The sequence below is a fragment of the Macrotis lagotis genome, chromosome 1 (genome assembly GCF_037893015.1).
Source record: "Macrotis lagotis isolate mMagLag1 chromosome 1, bilby.v1.9.chrom.fasta, whole genome shotgun sequence".
Taxonomy (NCBI): Eukaryota; Metazoa; Chordata; class Mammalia; order Peramelemorphia; family Peramelidae; genus Macrotis; species Macrotis lagotis.
This window is the reverse complement of record NC_133658.1, coordinates 128104745-128126758: the sequence shown is the minus strand read 5'-3', so window position 1 is coordinate 128126758 and position 22014 is coordinate 128104745. Positions and strand designations below refer to the sequence as shown.

At 38.0% G+C, this 22014-nt stretch overlaps 1 protein-coding gene across 14 annotated transcripts in view; it reads right to left on the bottom strand.

Annotated features, from left to right (window-relative positions):
* Nucleotides 1–22014, bottom strand: part of AAK1 (AP2 associated kinase 1) — a 322133-nt gene that overhangs the window by 142263 nt on the left and 157856 nt on the right. For all 14 annotated transcript variants that reach the window (XM_074207796.1, XM_074207788.1, XM_074207856.1 and 11 more), the window contains 2 exons: nucleotides 11888–11996; nucleotides 5648–5790 (listed from right to left, as the gene is read on the bottom strand). In XM_074207796.1, coding sequence (XP_074063897.1) covers nucleotides 5648–5790; nucleotides 11888–11996 — 252 coding nt within the window. The remainder of the gene's footprint in view (nucleotides 1–5647; nucleotides 5791–11887; nucleotides 11997–22014) is intronic.

Sequence of the window (22014 nt, the reverse complement as noted above, 5' to 3'; positions counted from 1 at the left end):
CCAAAGGGAGATATGATAGCTATCCAATTGTTTAAAGGGCTTTCATGTTCAAAATTATACAACAAACTCAAGCTTCAGCTTCAAACAGAAAACCCATCTTTTTGATATCAATATTCTTCCAGCAGTTCTTCAAAGCTATAGATCATGCATCATGTTTCAAAAAAAAATCAAAATTATGGGTGATTTAAAGGGCAACACAGAGATGCATGATGGGCATCAGTAGGCTGAAGCATATTGCCAATGATAACTTGACCAAAAGAAGTGGAATTAGGGGTGGCTAGGTGGCGCAGTGGATAAAGCACCAGCCCTGGAGTCAGGAGTACCTGGGTTCAAATCTGGTCTCAGACACTAAAATAATTATCTAGCTGTGTGGCCTTGGGCAAGCCACTTAACCCCATTTGCCTTACAAAAACCTTAAAAAAAAAGTGGAATTAAAATCAATCAGAAAATGTATGAGTGTAAAAGGATGTTTTTTTAAATCAAATTTCAGGTTTATTCAAATTTCAGTTGAAGTTAAAACTTTCTAAAACCTGGAGCTGTCCAAGAAGGCAAGAGAGATAGAGCAAAGAGAGAAGTTCCCAATTACTAGTAGCAAGTCCTAAGGTGGAAGTGTAATGACCACTTGAAGGTGATGTGTTAAATAGGACTCATGATCTGAGTATCAACTGACATATATGACCTTTGAAATCCCTCCTTTTCAGCTCTAAAATTCAATTTGTTATTCTGTGAACTGAAAAGGTTAGAAGAAGTCTTAGTTAATTACACTGAGGACAGTAAGATAAGAAAGCTGATATCCTAACAGTATGAGTCCATAGAAAAAATACAAAATAGATATGAAAACTAATAAAGCAAATAAGTATTGGGCTATTTAATGACAAATGGTCCTATAAAGTTCAATATTCCCTGGCGTATAAAAATTTACAGTTCAGCACACAATAGGAAACATTTAAACAATCTCCAGTGGGCTCTTAATACAAAATTTTTGTTATTTGAAAGTTAAGTTTCAATAATGTGGAAAAGTCTAACTATTAAAAAATGTGATATAAGTGAGATTGTACAAATATTACTGCAATAACAAGTCAGGAAATTGATCACTGAACTAGGAAATGAGTAGCCCTGGACCTTAGTGCTAGTTTTGGCCAGCAGGAGCTGTGTGATGCCAGATCAATTATTTCTCACTTTCCTCATCTGTAAAAAGCAAGAGCTGAGGGGAAGTAAGTATTCAGACAAATGATCTCTTTAAGGTGCCTTTCAACTGGAGAAACAGCATGGCAGAATGGGAAAAACAGAGACCTGTGTCAGAAGCTGAGGGTTTGGGTCCCTGCTGAATATACTTTATGAACTCAGTCACCTGAGCCTCAGTTTTCTCACTTGTAAAACATGGTTAATACTGTCAACTTGCTATATTCACAAAGATATGTTGAAGAATGCACTCTGAAAAGCTACAAAAGTGTTAAAAGTAATATGACATATTATGATGACAATGACGATTCTAAATTTGCAATATAGATGTCGTCCTAGAGGAGGCTTATGCCAGTGTCCTGCTGATGAAAGGCACTTATTCTCAAACTAAGATTTAAGCAAAGGGAAAATGAGGCACATTTCTCTCCTATCTATCCTCTCCCACCCACAGCCTCCCTCTCCTGCAACCTGCAGGCAGAGAATAATAAGGATTTAAAGCCCTCTCTGCAGATTAAGTAAGCCTGTGATGCAGACAGACAGCCCCCTGGGAAGACAGCTTTCCTCATCTAAGCTCAAAGAAAAGCTTCTCTCTTGGGTGGGGGTGGGGTGGGGAAGAAGGGTCATGGGGAGATACTAATATAAATGCGTATCAACAGCCCTCCAGATGAAGCAGCTGAGACACTTCATTCAGCAAGTCTACCACTGAATCTTGGCTATATTTGATGTTCTGCGTTTTAATGCCTGTGCCTTATTTGCCTCCAAAATGTCATTTCCCCAATCCAATCCAAATGAACAAAAAATTATTAAGTGCTTCCATATGAAAGGCACTGGGTTGGCTGCTGGAAATAAAGGTGAAACAAGGCTAAAACTCAGTCTCTACTCCCTCAAAAAAACCTACAAGCTTAAAAAGATAACTCACAAGCCTCTCACCAAAACTGCATCCTTACTATCAATGCTGTGAGGATGGGGTGAAAAAGTTATTATCTATATTGACAGACTGAGTTTTGCAATTTTTAAGCAGCAGACCCATTGTCTCAGAGCTAATGAGTGCTAGAACCTGGAGGCAAACCTAGGGCTTCTGCCCAGAGTATGTTATTCTTGAAACACCACCAGTGCTTGCTCAGAACTCTTGAAAGCACCTCACTGTCCTCGGACTAAAAGCCAGATTCCTCTGCCTACCATTCAAGATTCTCCAGTCTACCACGTCTCTACCTGGTAATGAAAGTTCTCTCTACATCTTGGCTCCACCCTGTCAAAACTTCTCTCCCACTATTTCACCTATGACAAAATCTCTGCTTCAATTAGGGACATATTTCAACACCCCCCCCAACCCTAATATTTAGTATCTTTACCCTTCTCTTAGCAGTTTTCTGTGCCTGAAATACTGAAATATCTGTTTATTAAATTCGTCCAAATACTTGTTCAATCATTTCAAGGTTTTTGTGAAAATCAATTAACATGTCAAGCTTTGTAAATCTTAAAGGCCTATATTTTTGTTTGTTGTTAAGTCATTTTCAGTCAAGTCTGATTCTTCATAACCCCATTTGGGGTTTTCTTGGAAAAGATTTGCCATTTTTTTTCTCCTACTCATTTTACAGATGAAGAACTGAGGTAAACAGATTGAACTCAGGCCCCAGCACTCTTGTCACTGCATAACCTGGCTGCAAATTCCATTTTTTCTGGAAGGTTTCATCTATAGCATAAAGCCTTGGCTGTCCACTTCTACCTAGGGCAGTACAGAAGAGGGGAAACAATACTGGATCTGAAGTGAAGGAAATGGGTTTGAGTATGGGGCTATGCAAATTTCAGCAAGCTGCCCATCTCTTTCCTGTCTATGTAATGAAGTATTAGACAAGATGACCTCAAAGGTCTTTGTAAGCTTTAAATCTTTGAGACTATTAACCTGGCCTGAGCCTCTCTGTAACTGAAAAGTAAAGTAACTCAGGAGAAAGATCATGGCTTCTAGAGTCCAAGAAACTCAGTTTACTGGATAATATTTCTTGGGTGGCCTCAGACATTTTAGCTGCCTCCCTGAGCATCTGTTTCCTTCTCTATTTGCTGGACTTTTTAATGATGAAAATGCTTTTAAAAACCTTAAAGCATTCTATAAATATCTTTTTAATTGTTATTACATATTTAGTATTTGATTATATGCTACTTTCTGCTATTTGAGGTACTTCATCTTAATTTTACAGAATAATGATGATAATAGCTAGCAATTATATAACTATTAAGGTTAGCATAGGGCTTCATAAGTTTTCTTATTGGATCCTCTCAATAACCCTAAGAGATTGGTGTTATTACTGTCCCCACACTATAGTTTTATAGCAAGAAGGAATAGCAGAGGCTGTCTGTCTCATTCAACCCCTACTTGTAGAGAGGAAGAAACAAGGGGCCGTGGAGATAAAGTGACTTGGCCCAAGTCATACAATGTGCTCAAGGTGCTTCCATGATTTGAAAAAGATCCTCTCACTATAAATCAGTGACCCTTGCACTAGAACATGTGACTGGTCTTGGGGGACAGGAGTCACTAAGCCATGAAGGATGGCCCCATCTTTAGAAAGGAAGAGTGACAAAGCTTGATTTTACATCAATGGCTTTCTCTACAGTTTGTAACTAAGCCTTTTGGGGCATTTCCCAAAGAAAAAGCAGTTCTGAAATGTTTTTGATTCCTGTGACCATTACTAGAAGTAATGCAAAGCTCTCAGAGGGCCAAGTACTTCCATATAGCTTCTCCCTGAACTTTTTTTTGATTCCCCTGTCAAATTAAGGGGGTTGATAGGGAGAAAATGTTGAAGTATGGGGAATTCAAGTGTCACAGTTTTAAAATCCTATGATGAGTCTTTTTTTTCTTTTTTGGTTTTTTATAAGGCAATGGAGTTGAGTGACTTGCCCAAGGTCACACAGCTAAGTAAGTATTAAGTGTCTGAGGCCAAATTTGAACTCGGGCCCTCCTAACTCCAGGGCCAGTGCTCTATCCACTGCACCACTTAGCTGCTCCACCATGAAGATTTATTCTTGTTAAAAATTTTGACAAGTACTGGATTGTGCATATCCCAGTGAAAAGATCAGTTGCACATCATGGCCACTGAGTCAATAATGACCAAGAGGAACAAGCAGGTGAGGTTGAAATGGGAAGCATTTTGTTTACAATGACTATGCTTGGAATTGGTTCCAGAAAAACAAAAGCTAATTACCCTCTTGAATGTCCGGATTCCCAAGGACATATTCCTTAGAGGAAATAAGAAGTCATCTATAACATGGGTTGCCTGATCCAAGGATGTCAGTGGTTTGTGGTTCACTTTATAGAAGTTGAAGTATTGAGTCTGGAAGCCCTTACCTCTAGCTATAGCTATTTTTTTGAGTCAGGGCTATTTTCTCTTTGGATATTCTCTTCTCTTCCATTCACTAATATCAGATGTTCTTAAAATATTTACAAAATGACTGGAAGATAAGCCTGAAGACAGATCTCACTGGAGTGAGAATACAGGATGTGAGAGCAATATAAAATTAGAAAGGATAAAAAGAAGAGATATGAGAAGACACTTCTATCTCACAACTTTGCAGAGGTGAGAGGTACACTATTATTGTATGCTGCACATATTTCCAGACTTTTCCAATACATTAATTAGTTATGTTAATTTTTTTCCTCTTCTTTTTTTAAAAAAATAATAAAAGGTTATGATTCTCTGGGAGAGAACAATGTTCCCTCTCTAGAGGGAACAATGATGATTTTAAAAAAGACATTAATAAAAATGCTAAAAAACAAAGAGTAATCTTGAGCAAGGGGTCAACAAACCATGATCTGCATCATTGTTTTTGTAGTCTTTGAGCTAAGAATGTTTGGTGGTGGTGGTGGTTGTTTTTACAATTTTAAATACAATAAAACTTTATCTGAAAATGTAAGAACAAATCCTAATTCACAGTCAATATAAAACCAAGTAACTGTAGTTTGTCTACTCCTGGTCTTGAGAAATGGATTGCAGCATTAAGAGTGAGGGGCAGGTAGATGACACTGAGTCCAAACCCAGCCTCAGACACTTACTAGCTGAATGACCCTGGGCAAGTCACTTAACCCTGTTTGCCTCAGTTTCCTCATGTGTAAAATGAACTGGAGAAGGAAATGGCAAATCATTCTACAGTCTTTGCTAAGAGAATCCCAAATGGGTCACAAAGAGTCAGACACCTCTGAAAAATGACTGAACAACAATTTAGAGCTAGCTGGGCTTTCAGAGATTATCTAGTTCAACCCTTCCTCCTCCCCATCCCCTTCCCTATCCCTTTACACAAAGGTAAGAAGCAGAACTGGAATTAAATCCTAGGCTTTTTAATCATAATTCCAACCCTGTGTATATGTATATTTTCTCTTCTGAACTACAAAAGAAGGAGGCATCATGTCATGCACCTCTATTGTCTAACATAGTAAAGGATATGGGATATCTTTGCAATATGACTGGCCTATTACCTTCAGATCCCGGTGGATAATAGGTGTTTTGCACTGATGGAGGCGGGCAACTGCTTCACAGGTATCACAGAATATCTGTAGCACTTCATTCTCTGTGAAACCTGTCTGTAAGCGCTGGTTCATCAAGTTCACCACTTGACCTCCTAGCAGAGAAGAGAGGAGAGATGTTGGCAACAATTAGAGGTACAAAAATTTTCAAGCAGAAAGAGATCCCTAACAGAAAGATCAGCTAGCCCAGCCACCCCACTTCACTGAGAAGGAACCTTGAGGTTCAGAGAGGGAAATGACTGGCATATAGTCCTTTGAAAAGTTATCCCAGGACAACCAGTTCTATGTTCATTCCATTGCATTGCTTTCCTCAATGAACAAAATGTAAAAAAAACCAACTTCCTATTTAGAAAGACACTGATAATCTAAAAAAAAAAATAATAGATTTTTTTGGGGAAAGGATTGTGCTTGAAGGACTTGGGTTTGAATCTCAGTTTGGTGGCTTATTTTAGGCAAGTCAATTAATTTTCCCAGACCTTAGTTTCTTCCTCTACATTCCAGTTAAGATGGTCTCAAAGGCTTCTTCCAGCTCTAAATCTATGAACCTAAGACACTGTGTATCACAAGGAGCAACATGTATTCTCCTTGGGTTTGCCACCAGCTGTTTGCCCTACAGAAATGAAATGCCATCAGAGGCACAGCTGGAACTCTTGCTTCCCCAGGAACTCTCTCATTTTTAAATTATCTGTATCCCATAGTTATTCCCATTGGTTGCCTTCTGAACATTTCAAGGCTCATTATCCTCTTTACCAAAAATGAACAGGATAGAAGATGATGACAATGGCCAAATTCAGATCCAGCTCAAGGGGGGAAAATGTCTGATGGAAGTGGTTGGAGTCAATGTTAAAATGAGGTTTGAAAAGAATCTGTGGGTTTTGTTTATCCCCATTGTCTCTGCTCATCACGGGTGGAGATAATTGAGAATTGGCTACGATTATGGATTCATTTCTCAAGCATCTGTCATGGAAAAGTGTAGGTGGCACATCCAGTCATTGCAATGCAAAGCAACAGCATCATGGGGAGACTGCAGCTGGGCTGCTTACAACAGAGAGGCCAAGGAAGCAAAGCCTCCAAACAACAAACATGCAAAATGGCATCTCCCCTCAATGATTCATCCTACCTGGCTGCTAAGGGAAGGGCACTCTCATTTTCATCATGTCAGGATCACCTCTCTCTGTGTAATCTCTCTGCTGGAAATATCAGCCATATATTTTTTGCATCTACATATACAGATATGTCACAGAATCTCAGAGTTGGATCAGCCTCACACACCAGCCAGGCCAATTGTCTCTCCTATGCAGAAGTCCCCTCTCCAACATTATTGACAGTGTGACAGATATGTGGCCATCAAACAAGGGGGTAAACTAGAAGGCTTCTGAGGTCTCTTCCAGCTCTCAGTCTCGCATTCAATGATAAATAGGGCAGTCTCAATTTTTAGACAACTCCTCTTGCCAAAGTTCTTCCTCATATTAAGCTAAAATCTGTCTCCATGATACTAGATAATCATTTGGGGATTATCCAGAGCTTTAGTTACTCCCACTGATTCTCTTTTGGACAATTCAGGGCTTATTGGCTCCTCCTCCAAAAATGAATCATGGAAAAAAAAGACAAAGTTCATCAAATTGAGCTATGATTTTGAAAAATGCTTTGACGTCAGGGGAATCCACAGGATCAGAGATTTGAGCTAGAAAGGACCTATGAGGTCATCTGTTCAATTACTTCATTTTATAGAAAACTAAATTGAAGTCCAGAGAAGGGTGAGTTGTCCAAGGTCACAGAATCAATGAGTCATTCTTGTTCACCATTTTTATCAATGATTTGGATGCAGACATACCAGCATTTAGAATGATATAAAAACCTAAAAAAAAGGAATACTAACTCCTCACTTGACAGAATCAGGATCCCAAAATATCTCAAGATAGAACTATATTTCAAATCTAGATTTCCAACTCAATGTTCTTTCCCCTATCCCTAACACATCCCAGGGGTTAAAATGAGGTTTGAGTATTATCTATAGATTTTAATTATGCCTTTCCCACAACATCATATAGAAGCAGTTGGATAGCCTTGACCTTCAGAATAAGTGAACTTGCCAGCTATTCAATTTCTAGATATGTCTAACTCTTACTGAAGTGAAATCTCCCTTCCCACCATTCTCATTCATTGCTGCTGCTACTTCTCTCCTTGAGTCAAATGGAATCTTTCCATGTGATAGTCCTACAAATATTTGACAATGCCATCACTGGGTTTCTTTTTTTTAATACTAAATAGTAATAGTTCCTGCTTAATAACCCTCATGCATGAACTCACATAGAGACAACTCACATGAAAATGATGCAGTGAGAGATCACTTTGTCTAGAAAGATGAAGGCACATCTTCCTGATGAGTTCAAATCTGGTCTCAGACTCATACTATCTGGGTGACCCTGGGCAAGTCACTTAACCCTGCTTGTCTCAGTTTCCTCATCTGTAAAATGAGTTGGAGAAAGAAATGGCAAACCACTCTAGGGTCTCCAGTATCCCCAAATGGGGAACAAATGGCCTGCATAAAGAGCTATCAAACAGAGAATTGTACAGGGTCACACCACATTGATAGGAGGTACTTCTAGTATTATCTTTTACAAAGCATCTTTTTCCTATCAGGATGCTCTCCAGGTAAGAGGATCAAAGATCAAAGAATGATGATGAGCTGAAAAGGGTTTTAAAGGACACATAGCTCAGGTCCTCATTTTACAAATGAGGAAATTGAAGAACAGAGAGATTAAGTAATACACTCCAGGCTACTTAATTGACAGAATTGAAATTTGAACCCAGAACCATCTAACTCCAAATCCAGCAACAATTTCCATTCTATCACACTGCTTCTAGTAACTAAGTGGTATAGTTAAACAGAATGAGTTCAAATTCCACTTCAAACACTTATCAGTGTGAACCTGGACAAGTCACTTAACCTTTGGTTGGCCAAGTTTCCTCAACTGTAAAAACCAAAATGAAGATAGTAATACCACTTACCTCCTGGCATTGTTGTGTGAATCAAATGAGATTAATATTTGGAAAGCCCTTAGAGCACAGTGTGTGAACAAAGTAGTTAAATAAAAGTTTGTGTCCCCTCTCCTATGTCTCCAAATTTCTTCTTCACTTTTGAGAATTTCTGGCTTCTTTCAAGACTCAGTTCTGCAAGAACTGACTACAAAAAGCCCACTGTGATTCCTCTAATTGTTCCCCCATTTTTCATTGGCAATGCTGCTTTCAGATTTCTCCAGTGTGACTTTTCCCTGCCTCCACTCCCCCCTCCCCTGTCCCCCACTGGAAAATCTCCTTATCCTGCAAGATTCATTCTGACTTGGTAGTAATGTCTCATCTTGGCACCCTCCACCCCTCTGATCAGACCCTCAGTCATTAGCTCCAGTGCCTCCATGGAAGTAGGGCTCAGCATACTCTTCCTCCATTTCTCACTAGTTATACTTCTATGGATTTCTCCATTACGCCCCATACCCTGTTTTTCCATCTTCCTTTTGTGTGTTGCTGTCTTCCCCAATTAGGCTGTATGCTCCTTGGGGCAGCTAGGTGGTGCGGTGGATAGAATACTGGCCCTGGAGTCAAGAGGACCTGAGTTCAAATACAAACTCAGACACTTAATAATTACCTAGTTGTGTGATCTTGGGCAAGTCACAACTCCACTGCCTTGCAAAAACTAAAAAAAAAAAAAAAAATTGAAAGCTCCTTGAGGACAAGGGCCATCTTTTGTTTATATTGTATTTGAAATGTTAGCACTTAGCCCAGGGTAGGTGTTTTAATAGATATTTATTAACTGATCTACTGAATATGTCCTCTATTTCCTCCTGAAATTATCTTATATTTATTAATCAATGTGCACATAATCTCCTTCCCTACACCCTAGAAAACAGCCTTGCACATAGCAGAAACATTTTTTGCTTACTGAATCAAATTTATGTAGTCTGACCTGCACCAGATTGCCAGTCCAGTGGGCCCTTCCCTCATTTCTCCTAGATATTATAAATATGAATATAATTAAAAAATCCCTTCATATCTTGGAGCATGTACCTTTCTCTGCAAATTTCAAAAGTTTCATACTCAGTGCCCTAAAATCCTTACCCTCTTTATCATATACACTACCTTGAAATTACATTTTCCTCCAACCTGCACTTATATAGTTGATTTTTGAAACTCAAACAAAGGATTTTGTATTTAGCTCTATTCATTTTCATTCAGCATGATTCAACTCATTGTTCCAGTCTGTCAAGATATTTATGGATCTTGGTTCGGTCATCCGGAGAATTGGCATTCCTTCTCCACTGTATGTCATCTGTAAACCTGATAAGCCAACCTTTTAAATCTTCATTCAAGTCACTAATAGAACTGGGGGCCAGGATGGGGAATTACTGGAAATTATAGCCTATCGCTCAGCAGGAGTTCAAAAGGACAGAAATTTTAGGTCTTTCTGAACTGCAATAATTCTGAATGGCTGCTGGGAACATAAGACTGGGAATCAGAAGAAGTTCTGATTCTGCCACTTACTAGTTGCATGTCTCTAAGCAAGTCAATTAACTTCTTTAAGACTCAATTACCTCTTATGAAAAATGGGGATAAAAATACTTGGGCTATCCAGCTCAGAAGGCTTTGTAAACTAAAACACATTTAAAAAAAATACTAAGAAGATAAAAGCTATTCATTATTTTTTATAATCTCCTCTCTAGTCCTTTCTTCCTTCCAGATTAGTGCTTTACTGTTATCCATTGGTATCTCTATCACCAAAGTCTGAAGTATCATAGATGATGAACAACAATATGGCTAAATGGAAATGCAGAATGCAGGGCTAATAACAATTCCTCTCTCCATCTTCTTGTTATAGAAAAAAAGTGCATAGATGGTGTCCATCTATATGGCTAGCTAGTGTTACAGGGATAACAGACAAGACTTTCTTGAAGGACAGTCTATGCTGCAGAGATAACAACAGGTCAGACTCCCTGGTATTCACCAGTACCCTCCAAGGATAACAAATTTCTTCTAATTGTACAAGGGTATCTAGTGGTACAAAAATAACAATTTTCTTTCAGAAATACTTTTTTTTTAGGTTTTTGCAAGGAAAACAGGGTTAAGTGGCTTGCCCAAGGCCACACAGCTAGATAATTATTAAGTGTTTGAGACTGGATTTGAACCCAGGTACTCCTGACTCCAGGGCCAGTGCTTTATCCACTATGCCACCTAGCTGCCTCTAACAATTTTCTTACAATTAAAATGATTTATAGGGAAGCTTAACTTATAAACTTAACTAGGAAAAGAAAATTGAACTTCTGCACTCATGACAGAACTAAAGTCAGAGAAAGAAAAACACAACTTGGGCAATTACAGAATGGAATAAAATATAAAATACAAAATCAATATTTGATTTTCTCATGATGGAGTAACCCTGATCTAACGGTCTAGTGGAAAGATCCATTTTTTAATTTTAGTTTTACTTACTTCCTCTGTAAATTTGGTCAAGTCACCTAAACTCTCTTAAGCCTCAAATTCCTCATCTGTAAAATAAAGTGGTTTGGTTTAGATTAACTGTATAGTCCTTTCTAGCTCCAGACCTAAGATCCTTTGACAAATATGTAAAGTGACTTTTCTGATAATTAATATAGATGATAGATAGAAGGCAAATCATCATCATCAAAACTGATATCTACATAGCACTTGAAAAATGGGCAAAGCACTTTAAATATATTACCTCATTAAATTCTCACAACTCTTCCTGTGAAGTGCAAAGGTAATATTTACTCCATTTTACAGGCAAGAAAACTGAGGTTAATAGAGTTTAGATGTCTTGCTCATGATTATACATCTAGGAAGTTTCACAAGTATATTCTTTCTACTATAAAACACTGCCTCCAGCTCAGACACACACACACACACACACACACACACACACACACACACACACAGAGAGATATATGTGTGTGTATTAGTATATGTACATATAAATATACATGACAAATGATTTGATAGTCTTTGTCACTATTGTTTGTCAAAACCATATATAACTGACTACTGAGAGATAATTTCTGACCTTCTTGATTCCATTTGACTTCTAACCCAGGGATGATAGTATGATTAGCAAAGATACTGGCAAGCCTTTGGCCAACTAAATGCCATGGAAATTACCATGGGTACACCTTGTATACTCACCTCGACAAAAATCCATGAGAATTAGCACTTCCCACACGTCGCCACTACTCACATTGTTGATACTAGAATCAATGTAGCCAACAATGTTCTTGTGTCCTGACAGGTCCCTCTGTGAACACAATAAATACAAATTAGGCACTTCTCTCTTAAAGGGAGATCTAAAATCAAAAAGTTTTGCAAAATCTCAGGTCTGACTGTTTCATTCTAGTTTGGAATCTTTAGTAGTTTTCCATTGCCTGTAGGATCAATGGTGACAATTTAATACCCTTCACAACCTGAGTCCAAGAATCTTTCTAGACTTATTTCACATTAGACTTCCTCTCATGTAACCTCTGTCCTTGCAAAATTAGCTTCCATTTTCATAAAGGGAATCTATCTCCTTCAATGGCAATCTTTCCACAGGATACCTCAAACCCAACTTCCCATGTCTGAAAAATGATCCTTCTAGAATCACTCTCTTCAAGGGTCAAAAGCAGCTTGAAGTACTGTCTAGTTCAGTACCCTCTTCCTCCTCAAATTATATTTACTTAGATGTATTATTTCTAATACAATGTTAATTCCTTAAGAGCAGGGACTTTTATTCATTCTCTATCACTGGTATACTGCCTTATATATTTGGGGCTTAGGGAGAAGTGATGAAAAGTTAGGTTTGAAATTTCCTTAGAATGAGGGTCTCCCAGTGAGAAAATATCTGGTAACAAAGTAGATGGGCAATTGTTCTACAGTTCAGTGTTAAGTAACTTTCCCAAACAGTAGATTGTAGATCAAAGGTGGAACCCATATCTGGTATCTCTATCTGCAAAGCCAATTTGTCTCTCCAAAAACAACAAATTTATGGCATATAAGGATAAGTAAAAGGAACTGGACAGATTTAGTATTGGAGAAAAGATTCAGGGAAGTCTATGATATATGACTATCCAGAGTTACCATGGGATTTCAACTTAGAAGTCTTCAAGCAAAAGCTAGCTGACTTGTTTTTTGTGTATACTACTGTGGAAATTCCTTTTATATATGGGTAGACTAGATGGTCAACTCTCAGAATCTGTGCTTCTGAATCAGAAGAAGAAGGTGACTGCAAAATGGGTGTGTGAACGGGGAGGTGGAAGAAAGGCTCCATCAGAGAGGTGGCAGCTTTGGGAAGCTCCAAGAGAGTGAGAATTCTCAAATTATTGGGAATTTTGTTTCAATTCTTGAACAAGTCTGATCCCTTCTCTTCAAGACAGTCTTTCAAATATTTGAAGACAACTATCATTTATTCACCTCAAAACTTCTTTTCTCCATACTAAATCTGTTCAGTTCTTTCTACTTATCCTTATATGTAAAAGAGAAAGTGATATTGCAGATATATATCACATTAATTCATCCCAAATCTTCTTTACTCCATACAAAAATTGAAATCAGGTCCCCATTTAAGGTACTCTCTAACACTATGACAAGTTCTGCCTTTGCAGAACAGCAGATGCTTAATAAATGCTCACAAACTGTAATAAAATTCCCATTAGTTTGAGGGTGGAAGCTCACATACTCAGAGCTACCCAAAGCTGCCACCTCTCACAAAGTCTTTCTTTTAGCTCTCTCTCTCTCTCTCTCTCTCTCTCTCTCTCTCTCTCTCTCTCTCTCCACAAATTCAGTTGATGGTCATCTGCTCCCTCTGACCCAGAATCACAGATTTTTAGAGTTGGTCATCTAGATTCTGCATATACAACATATTTACACATACAAAAGCAATCTCCACTATAACATGCACAAAAAAGCAATCAACTAGGCTTTGCTGAAGACTTCTAAATCAGAGAAATCTGTTGTTGTTAAAAGCCAGTCATTCTACTCTTGGACAGAGTTAATTGTTATTGGACTGTTTTGGATATCAATTCTAATTTGCTTCTTTGCAACTTCTACCCATGGCCCCTGTTTCTGCTCCTTGGGACAAACAGAACAACTCCAATCCCTTCTTCCATGATTCCATGATGGTCCTTCAAATTTCTGAAGACAGCTCTCATTCCCCTAAATCTTCTATCTCCAAGCTAAATTCGTTCAATTTCTTCAACTTAAATGTCATGAACTTAAGGTCCTTTCCATTCTGAATGTCTTCCTCTGGATATGCTCCAGTTTCTCAATATCCTTTTTTTAAATGAACACAATATTCCAGATGAGGTTTGACAAGGAAAGGTTACATACTGGCTGGAAGTTGTAGTCCTCTTAAAATGTAGTCAATTGTTGTTGTATTTCACTTCAATCTGGTACTGAGACCTCAAGTCCACTAAAACTCCCAGATACTTTTCAGAACTGCTATCTAATCCTGTCACTCTCATCTAATACTTAGGAAGTTGATTTTGTTGTGCCCGAATGCAAGACTATTTACAGTGATTCCTACTGAATTTCATCTTATTAAATTCAGTTCAAAGCTCTAGATTGTCAATATCTTTTCAGAGAATGAAAAGAAATGGTCAGTTAGGTAGAAGATGATTAAATAATATCACAGAAGTAAAAGAAAGAGAATATATAAAAAAGAAGTAAAAAAGGGGTGGGGGGGGTAGGTGAGCATACAAAATGTAAAAACTTACAGAAAGGTCAAGTTGGTCTAAGAAAAGGCACCTGAATTTAGCAGTAATAAGAAATCTAGTAACCTTGTTTTGAGGTTTCCATGGGGTGGTAGGGTCATGAGTCTATGTATAAGTAATTGGAAAGTGAGTGGTGAGGAAAGAAAAAGAAGTCAGTCAATCAGTTAAGACCTGTTTATAAATCCTTACTCTGAGTCAGTCACTTCACAATAAAAGAAGACAAAAACAATAACTTGTCTCCTCAAAGATGGTATATTCTAAAGGACAAATTTTTCTAAGAATTGTATAGTAAAAGGGACAAAAACTCTAGAACGAAGACTGACATACCTTAAATTGCTATAGAAATGCTCACAGTTACTACTACTTCCTCCTCTACCTCTTGACTCTTGCCCTCATTTTTTCTTCAACTTTCAATTAGGTCCTTAAAAATCTTTCACTTGATACTGTCAGTCTTTGTTCTAGAGTTTTTTAGCTTGGAGATAGAAGATTTAGGGAAATATGAGAGCTGTCTTCAGAAATTTGAAGGACCATCATGGAATCATGGAAGAAGGGATTGGAGTTGTTCTGTTTGGCCCAAGGAGCAGAAACAGGGGCCATGGGTAGAAGTTGCAAAGAAGCAAATTAGAATTGATATCCAAAACAGTCCAATAACAATTAACTCTGTCCAAGAGTAGAATGACTGGCCTTTAACAACAACAGATTTCTCTGATTTAGAAGTCTTCAGCAAAGCCTAGTTGATTGCTTTTTTGTGCATGTTATAGTGGAGATTGCTTTTGTATGTGTAAATAAAATATTTGATCATTGCAAAAATACTGGAAGGTAGACGTTATTTATTATTATCCCCATTTTTAAAGAAGCCAGAGAAAGCAATGTCTTGCCCTTAAATGGACATTCAACCTTTATTATTTAACATAATCCCTTATCACAGTCATCTGCTGACAACTGAATTCTTCTCTTTGTTTTCACAAAGAATTCACTACCTGACTCAAAATTCAGCTCTCTATCTCAATCTCTGCCCCCATATTTGAAGCTTTCAGCATATATATATATATATATATATAGATAGATAGATAGATAGAGAGAGAGAGAGAGAGAGAGATAGAGAAAGAGAGAAAGAGATCAGATCATAAAGCTCCTAAAATCTCATGACCTCCATCTTTACTTCACTTCAGTCACATATAGGGAGAGTTACATCTTTGAACTAATCAGTATTCTAAATCTCTTCTCTCCATCTACAACCTCTAAATCCTTATATTTCTTTCTGGCTCATCTCTCCTAAACTATTTTTCATCCTCATGGACCTCCAATCTCTCCAGTATTGGAGGGGGTGATTTCCACCCCAGGGTCAATATTGTAAGAAAGTCATCAGTCACATTTCCCTTGCACTCCTTTTCACCTTCTTTTCCTCCTCCTTACCAGCTACATTCCCCTCTTAAAACCATCTCACTCCATCCCCTCCATCCACTGCTCCCCAGCTCCCATTTATATGCTGCCTTTCCCTCCACTTGAATGTATACCCCTTGAGGGTAGAAACTATCTTACTGGAAAGTGAGCATCTAATAAATGCTCACTCACTCACTCATGCTTATCTATTTATTTAAATCTACATATTCCATTATCCTGAATCTACCTTCCTTCCTTCCCTTCATTCTTGATGCAGTGCTTACTTCTACCATATGCTAGCAGCTTCCCTTGAATTACCCTTTCCCTTTTGCTGATCCAGCCTTGCCAAATCATAGCCTTGGTTTATCTCCCCCACCTTATTTCTGTGTTTATACTTATATTCATTAAAGACTAGAGAAATAATGGGCTCTACCTTAAGTTCCCTCTTCTCCTCCCCTCCACACCTAAAAATCTCAGTTCATTGCCTCCTATTCTACTTCTTCCTTTGCTCTAGTTTTTCAAGAAAATATAGGCTGGGCAGCTAGTGGTGTAGTGGATAGAGCACTGGCCCTGGAGTTAGGAGATCTGAATTCAAATCCAGCCTCAGACACTTAATAATTATCTAGCTGTGTGACCCTGGGCAAATCACTTAGCCCAATTGCCTTGGAAAACCAAAAAAAAAAAAAAAAAAAAAAGGAAATACAGGCCTTTGTATCAAAGTCAATCTCATTTATTGATGCGTTTAATCCCTTTCCCTTCTCACTTCTTCTGGCATCTCATCTCTGAAGAAAGTATTCTTTCTTTCCCACTCATATCCTCTCTTTACCCAATGGTTCCTTCCTTAATGCCTATAGACATGCTTGGATTTCATCTCTCCTTTAAAAATTGTTATAGTTCAGGCAGCTAGGTGGCACAGGGGATAGAGCACTAGCCCTGGAGTCAGGAGTACCTGAGTTCAAATCTGGCTTCAGACAATTACCTAGCTGTGTGGCCTTGGGCAAGCCACTTAACCCCATTTGCCTTGCAAAAAAAAAAAAAAATCATTATAGTTCTTCTCTCTTTTACAACCAGACTCCTGGAGAGAACTATTTCCAATTATTGACTTCATATTCTCATGCTTTACTATGTTCTCAGTCCCTTATAATTTGGCTACCGATTTCACCTATCACTTCTCAATTCAATACTTGATCATTCTTTGGCTTCCATTTGCTCTTTCTTGGTTCTTTTATTAACTGATTGACTTATTCTCATTTTCCTCCTCCTATCCACAAAAACTGAGGGCATTCCAAGCATTCTGTTGTCTCTTCCTCTCCCCACATTTGCTCTAAGCTATATCATCAACTTCCTAGAGTTCATTAATCATCTCTATGTAGATGACCTCCTAATCCACATATACAGTGGACATTTCTCTTTTGACCTCTAGTCCCATATTGTCAACTCTTTGCTAAACATCTTTACCTGATTGCACCATATGCATTTCAAATTTACTATGTTGAGAGAGGGGAAAGTATTGATTTGTAACTTCTGGCTGTTTTCTTTTAAAACAAGTATGTCAAAAAAAAGGGGGGGAGTGGCTAGGTGGCATAGTGGATAAAGCACTGGCCCTGGAGTCAGGAGTACCTGGGTTCAAATCCAGTCTCAGACACTTAATAATCACCTAGCTGTGTGGCCTTGGGCAAGCCACTTAACCCCATTTGCTTTGCAAAAACCTAAAAACAACAACAACAAAAAAGAACAAGTATGTCATCTTTGTATTGTTAGGTAATAGTTTAATTTAAAACTATTTTTAAGAATTTTATCTTTATTGCCTATGAAGACCTGGGATTCCAATTCCACCTCTGACATATAATAGTCATGTGATCTTAGTCAAGGTACTTAACTTCTAAGTACTCCAGGAAATAGCACAGGTAAAGGGAATTTTTTCACCTGGAAACAGTGTTCTATTCAATTAAGTACTAAATTCTCTATTAAATCTCATTATTCAATTAAATGGTCCTCTATCATTGTCTTTTTTTTCCTTTTTTTTTCAGGTTTTTTACAAGGCAATGGGGTTAAGTGGCTTGCCCAAGGCCACACAGCTAGGTGATTATTAAGTGTCTGAGGCCGGATTTGAACTCAGGTACTACTGACTCCAGGGCCCGTACTCCTTCCACTGTGCCATCTAGCCTCCCCTATCATTGTCTTTCAATGAATAGTTTTTTATACAATGAAATCACAAGTCTAATCTCTATCTCTTTTTAATTGGTGTGGAGGTTTAGGGGAGTAAGCAACTGAATGACTTGTCCAGGATCACAAAGATGACAAATGTCTGAGCCTAGATTTGAACTCAGATCCTCCTGACTCCAGACCTGGTGCTCTAGACACTGTGCCATCTAGCTGCTCCTTTAAAATGTTTAAAAATAAGTAATTGAAGGCTGAGGAAATTCATGGTTATAAATGTGATATGTCTAAAAAAAGAGTTACCACAGAAAGTCCAGGTAAAATACTGCCTTACAACTAAGCCTTAATATCACTAAACTTTACTACCTACTCTAGATATTCAGCATATCAAATATAAATTCATTTATTTAGAATAATGAATCATTTTCCTGCCAACCATAACAAGTGACAGAAAATCTGGGTCTGGTATAACTTCCCTCTGGGTTCTTCTAATAGCCCTTTCTGCACTGGGAATCAGTCTGCCTCCCTTTATTACTAAATTTCAAAATGAACTTTCAAAACATGTTTGCTTTTCACTGAAATGCCAGAGGCTTTTCACATGGGTAAAAGAATAACTTGGATTTGGGGTATTCACTTTAAAACCTTAGAGGTATTTGGTCAATTTCTTAGCTATAGTCTCTCTGACACCCTCAATCTGTTTGTCTCATTTTTCTTCTCTGAACAAGTGGGGATCCCTATTTTCCACAAGAACTGAGGGTTCTGTTTAGACTAACTATTCTATTCCAAGTAGTTTTTATCATCTCCTTAGAGACTTTACACTGAATTCTATTAGGGTCAATTTATATAGAGCTGTCCAATGCCAGGTGAAATTAAGTAGCTACAAATTTCTTATCCCACCAATAAATGATTGTTGAAGAAGGAATAGGGATTATGAGATAAAAATAGCTAGTCAAGAAATTTTTCTTCTCTGTGGCTCTTCTCAGGTTGGCCTTTGATAGTACCTGTGTGACACCGGGAAAATCACCAAGTCTCTTTCTGCCTCAGTCTCTTCTGCTGTAAAAAGGGAAGACCCCTACCCCTCAAAGTCATTGTGAGGGTAAAACGAGATAATGTGTTTATCTTAAAGTGTTTCATATATATGCTAGCTATCCAGAATTTGGATCTCAGTGGTCAGCTAGTCTAGCTTGTAGCTGAACAATAATTGCTCCTATAACATACCTATCGAGAAATTGTGTGGCTTTGCTTGAAGACCTCTAATAAGGGTGAACTCACCACCTCCCAAAGCAACCTGTGCCTCTTTTGGACAACTCTACTTATTGTATATTTTTTCTTACATCATGTTTAATGTGCCTCTTTGCCACCTGTACCCACTGCCTCCATTTTTGCTTTCTGGAGTCAAGCAGAATAAATCTAATGTCATCTCAATGTGACAGCTCTTCAAATACCTCAAAACCTGATGAATAAATGAGTCATGTTTGCCCCACGTCTTTTCTTTTCTAGGCTAAACATCACCATTTCTTTCAACCAATCCCCATATGGGATGAGCACAAAGACCTTTATCATTCTGGTTAGCCTCCAGCTTCTTAATGTCCTATCCTCAAAGATGATGTGCAAAATGGGGATGCTCCAGGTGTGGTCTGACCAAGGCAGAGTTCTCCTTATTCCTGGACACTATACCTCCATTAATATCATATTACATGACATTTGCTTACTTTTTATCATAAGTCACTGCTCACTCAAAAGGAACTGGCAATCCATAAGAGGCCTATCCACTGGCCTTGGAGAGAAAAAACCCAAGTTGATATCTCAGCTCCATTTGCAAGCTGTATGACCTTAAGTAAAATCACTTAATCCTTCTGGGCTGCATTTTTCTCAGTTGGAAAATGATGGAGGTAGACTCCTTGACCTCAGAATTCCATTCTAGCTCTAAAATTTATGATTCACATACACTACTAGCCTTCTCACTCCAAATCTTACCCTTCCCTAAGTTTGTTTTTATTTGGAAAACAAGATTTTACTTCAGGGATTGGATGGAAATAAAAAAGATTCTTTGAAGCCAAAATGAATCAGATTCTTTTAGGTCATGTCCTCTAGAGGGTCCAGAAGAAAAAACAAATGGTCCCTCTTTTACATTTAATGAAACACAAATCAGCTGTGATCCATCTGAGATGGTCTATAAATCCTGAGAAAAAATAATTGGGAATCTGGAAAAATTCTGGGTTGAGGCCAAATAAGAGAGGTGGCCAAGATCTATTACTGAGAGGCCATCTATCAGCCAGCCAGAGTCAAGATAATTTTCTAAAATGAGACCCCTGTGCAATTAGCTAAGAAGCATCAATAAAGCTGACTGACCAAGTCCCAACATACTGCAATCTCACTGATTTCATCTACTGTAGATTCATAGCCTGAAAAAGACATATGCACTTATTCCACAAATATAGGAAGTGAGACCAAAGGCCAAGCACTACAGCTGGTCTTCACCTTCAAAGTGCAATTCATTCATAATGCAGATGAAAAAGCTGAGATCCACTTAAAGATAAGAAAATGAAGAGATAGGACATTATGGTCTAGAATATTGCATAGTTTTGTAAACATATTGGACTGAACTTTGTAATCTTTATTGCCAGCAAAGACTTATGAAAAAAAAACTATGTTTGGAAATTAATATGATATGAAAGAAAAAAGGCCCTGGAATTAAAAACAAAACAAATTGACACCCAGAGAGGGGAAGTTATTTTATCATTTTTGCCACCCAAATTATCTGATGTCAAATCTAATGCCATTTCTATAAAATAGACCAGAGATTACTTTTGTTGCTGTTGTTTTTAAATTATATCCGATTCTTCATGATCCTATTCAGGGTTTTCTAAAGCAAAGTTCCCGGAGTGGATTGTCATTTTTTTTGGTAGATCATTTTAAACATGAGGAACTAAAGGCAAAAAGTTCAGTGCCTTGCCCATGGTCACACAGCTACTAAATGTCTCTGGACAGACTTGAACTCAGGAAAATGAGTCTTTCTGACTCTAGGCTTAGAGCTCTATTCACCATGCCAAAAAAGATGGTACAGAGTTGAGGACAAATCATGCTGTGGGGCTTCTCTTTCAAATCAACAGATTAAATTTGACTAAAATAAAAGATTAAGTATTATCTCACAGAATCATACTTTTTCCTTTATTTTTTTGGTCTTTCACAATATAACTATTAACTATTATTCACAATATAACTATTATTTAGCATAACTACAAATGTATAACCTACATTGAATTGTTTGCCTTCTGAATATGGGGAGAATTTGGAACTCAAAGTACTAAAAAGTTTTTACATGTAACTGGAAAAAAACCCAAAATATTAAAAAAAAGAATAATCTCACAAAGTGAAAAAGTCATTGGAAACAATTTAAAGGACATATATGGAAGGGAGGACGAGCATACTACTGCCAGGCAACCAGGCATGGGTAGCACCATAGAGACCTTTGGGAGAGACAGATAACAAGGTCAAATTTTTCTGCTCTGCCTGTAGTCAAAGGACTCTTGAATCATAAAAAAATCAAAGCTAGAATACAGCCATTATCCACTCCAATCTCTCATTTTTTAAATGGAAAGATAAAGGATCAGTTCTTCAGAAAGTGATGTGCCCAGGGTCACACAAAATACTGAGTGTCAGAGTAAGGAATTGAACACAGAAAGATAAAGTGAAAGTGCCTGGGCTCTACCAACAGAGGAATGGGGTTCAAATTTCACCCGTGTGACCGTGGACAAATCATTTATCATCCCTGAGTCAGTCTCCTCCTCTATAAAAATGAAGGGGACAGGCCAGATGTCTCTGAGGTCCCACCCAACTCTAGATCTATGATTTTCCAACTTGAAATCCATCCCTCTCTATTCACTACCATTTGCTGGACAAAACTCCTCTGCATCTTTGTCTCACTCAGAGCAACAAAGGAATCCCCCATCTTTGGCTTGCCTTGCTCTTAAGATGACCATAGCCACAAATTTCAAGAAAATTAAATACATCCTTAGAGAAGGG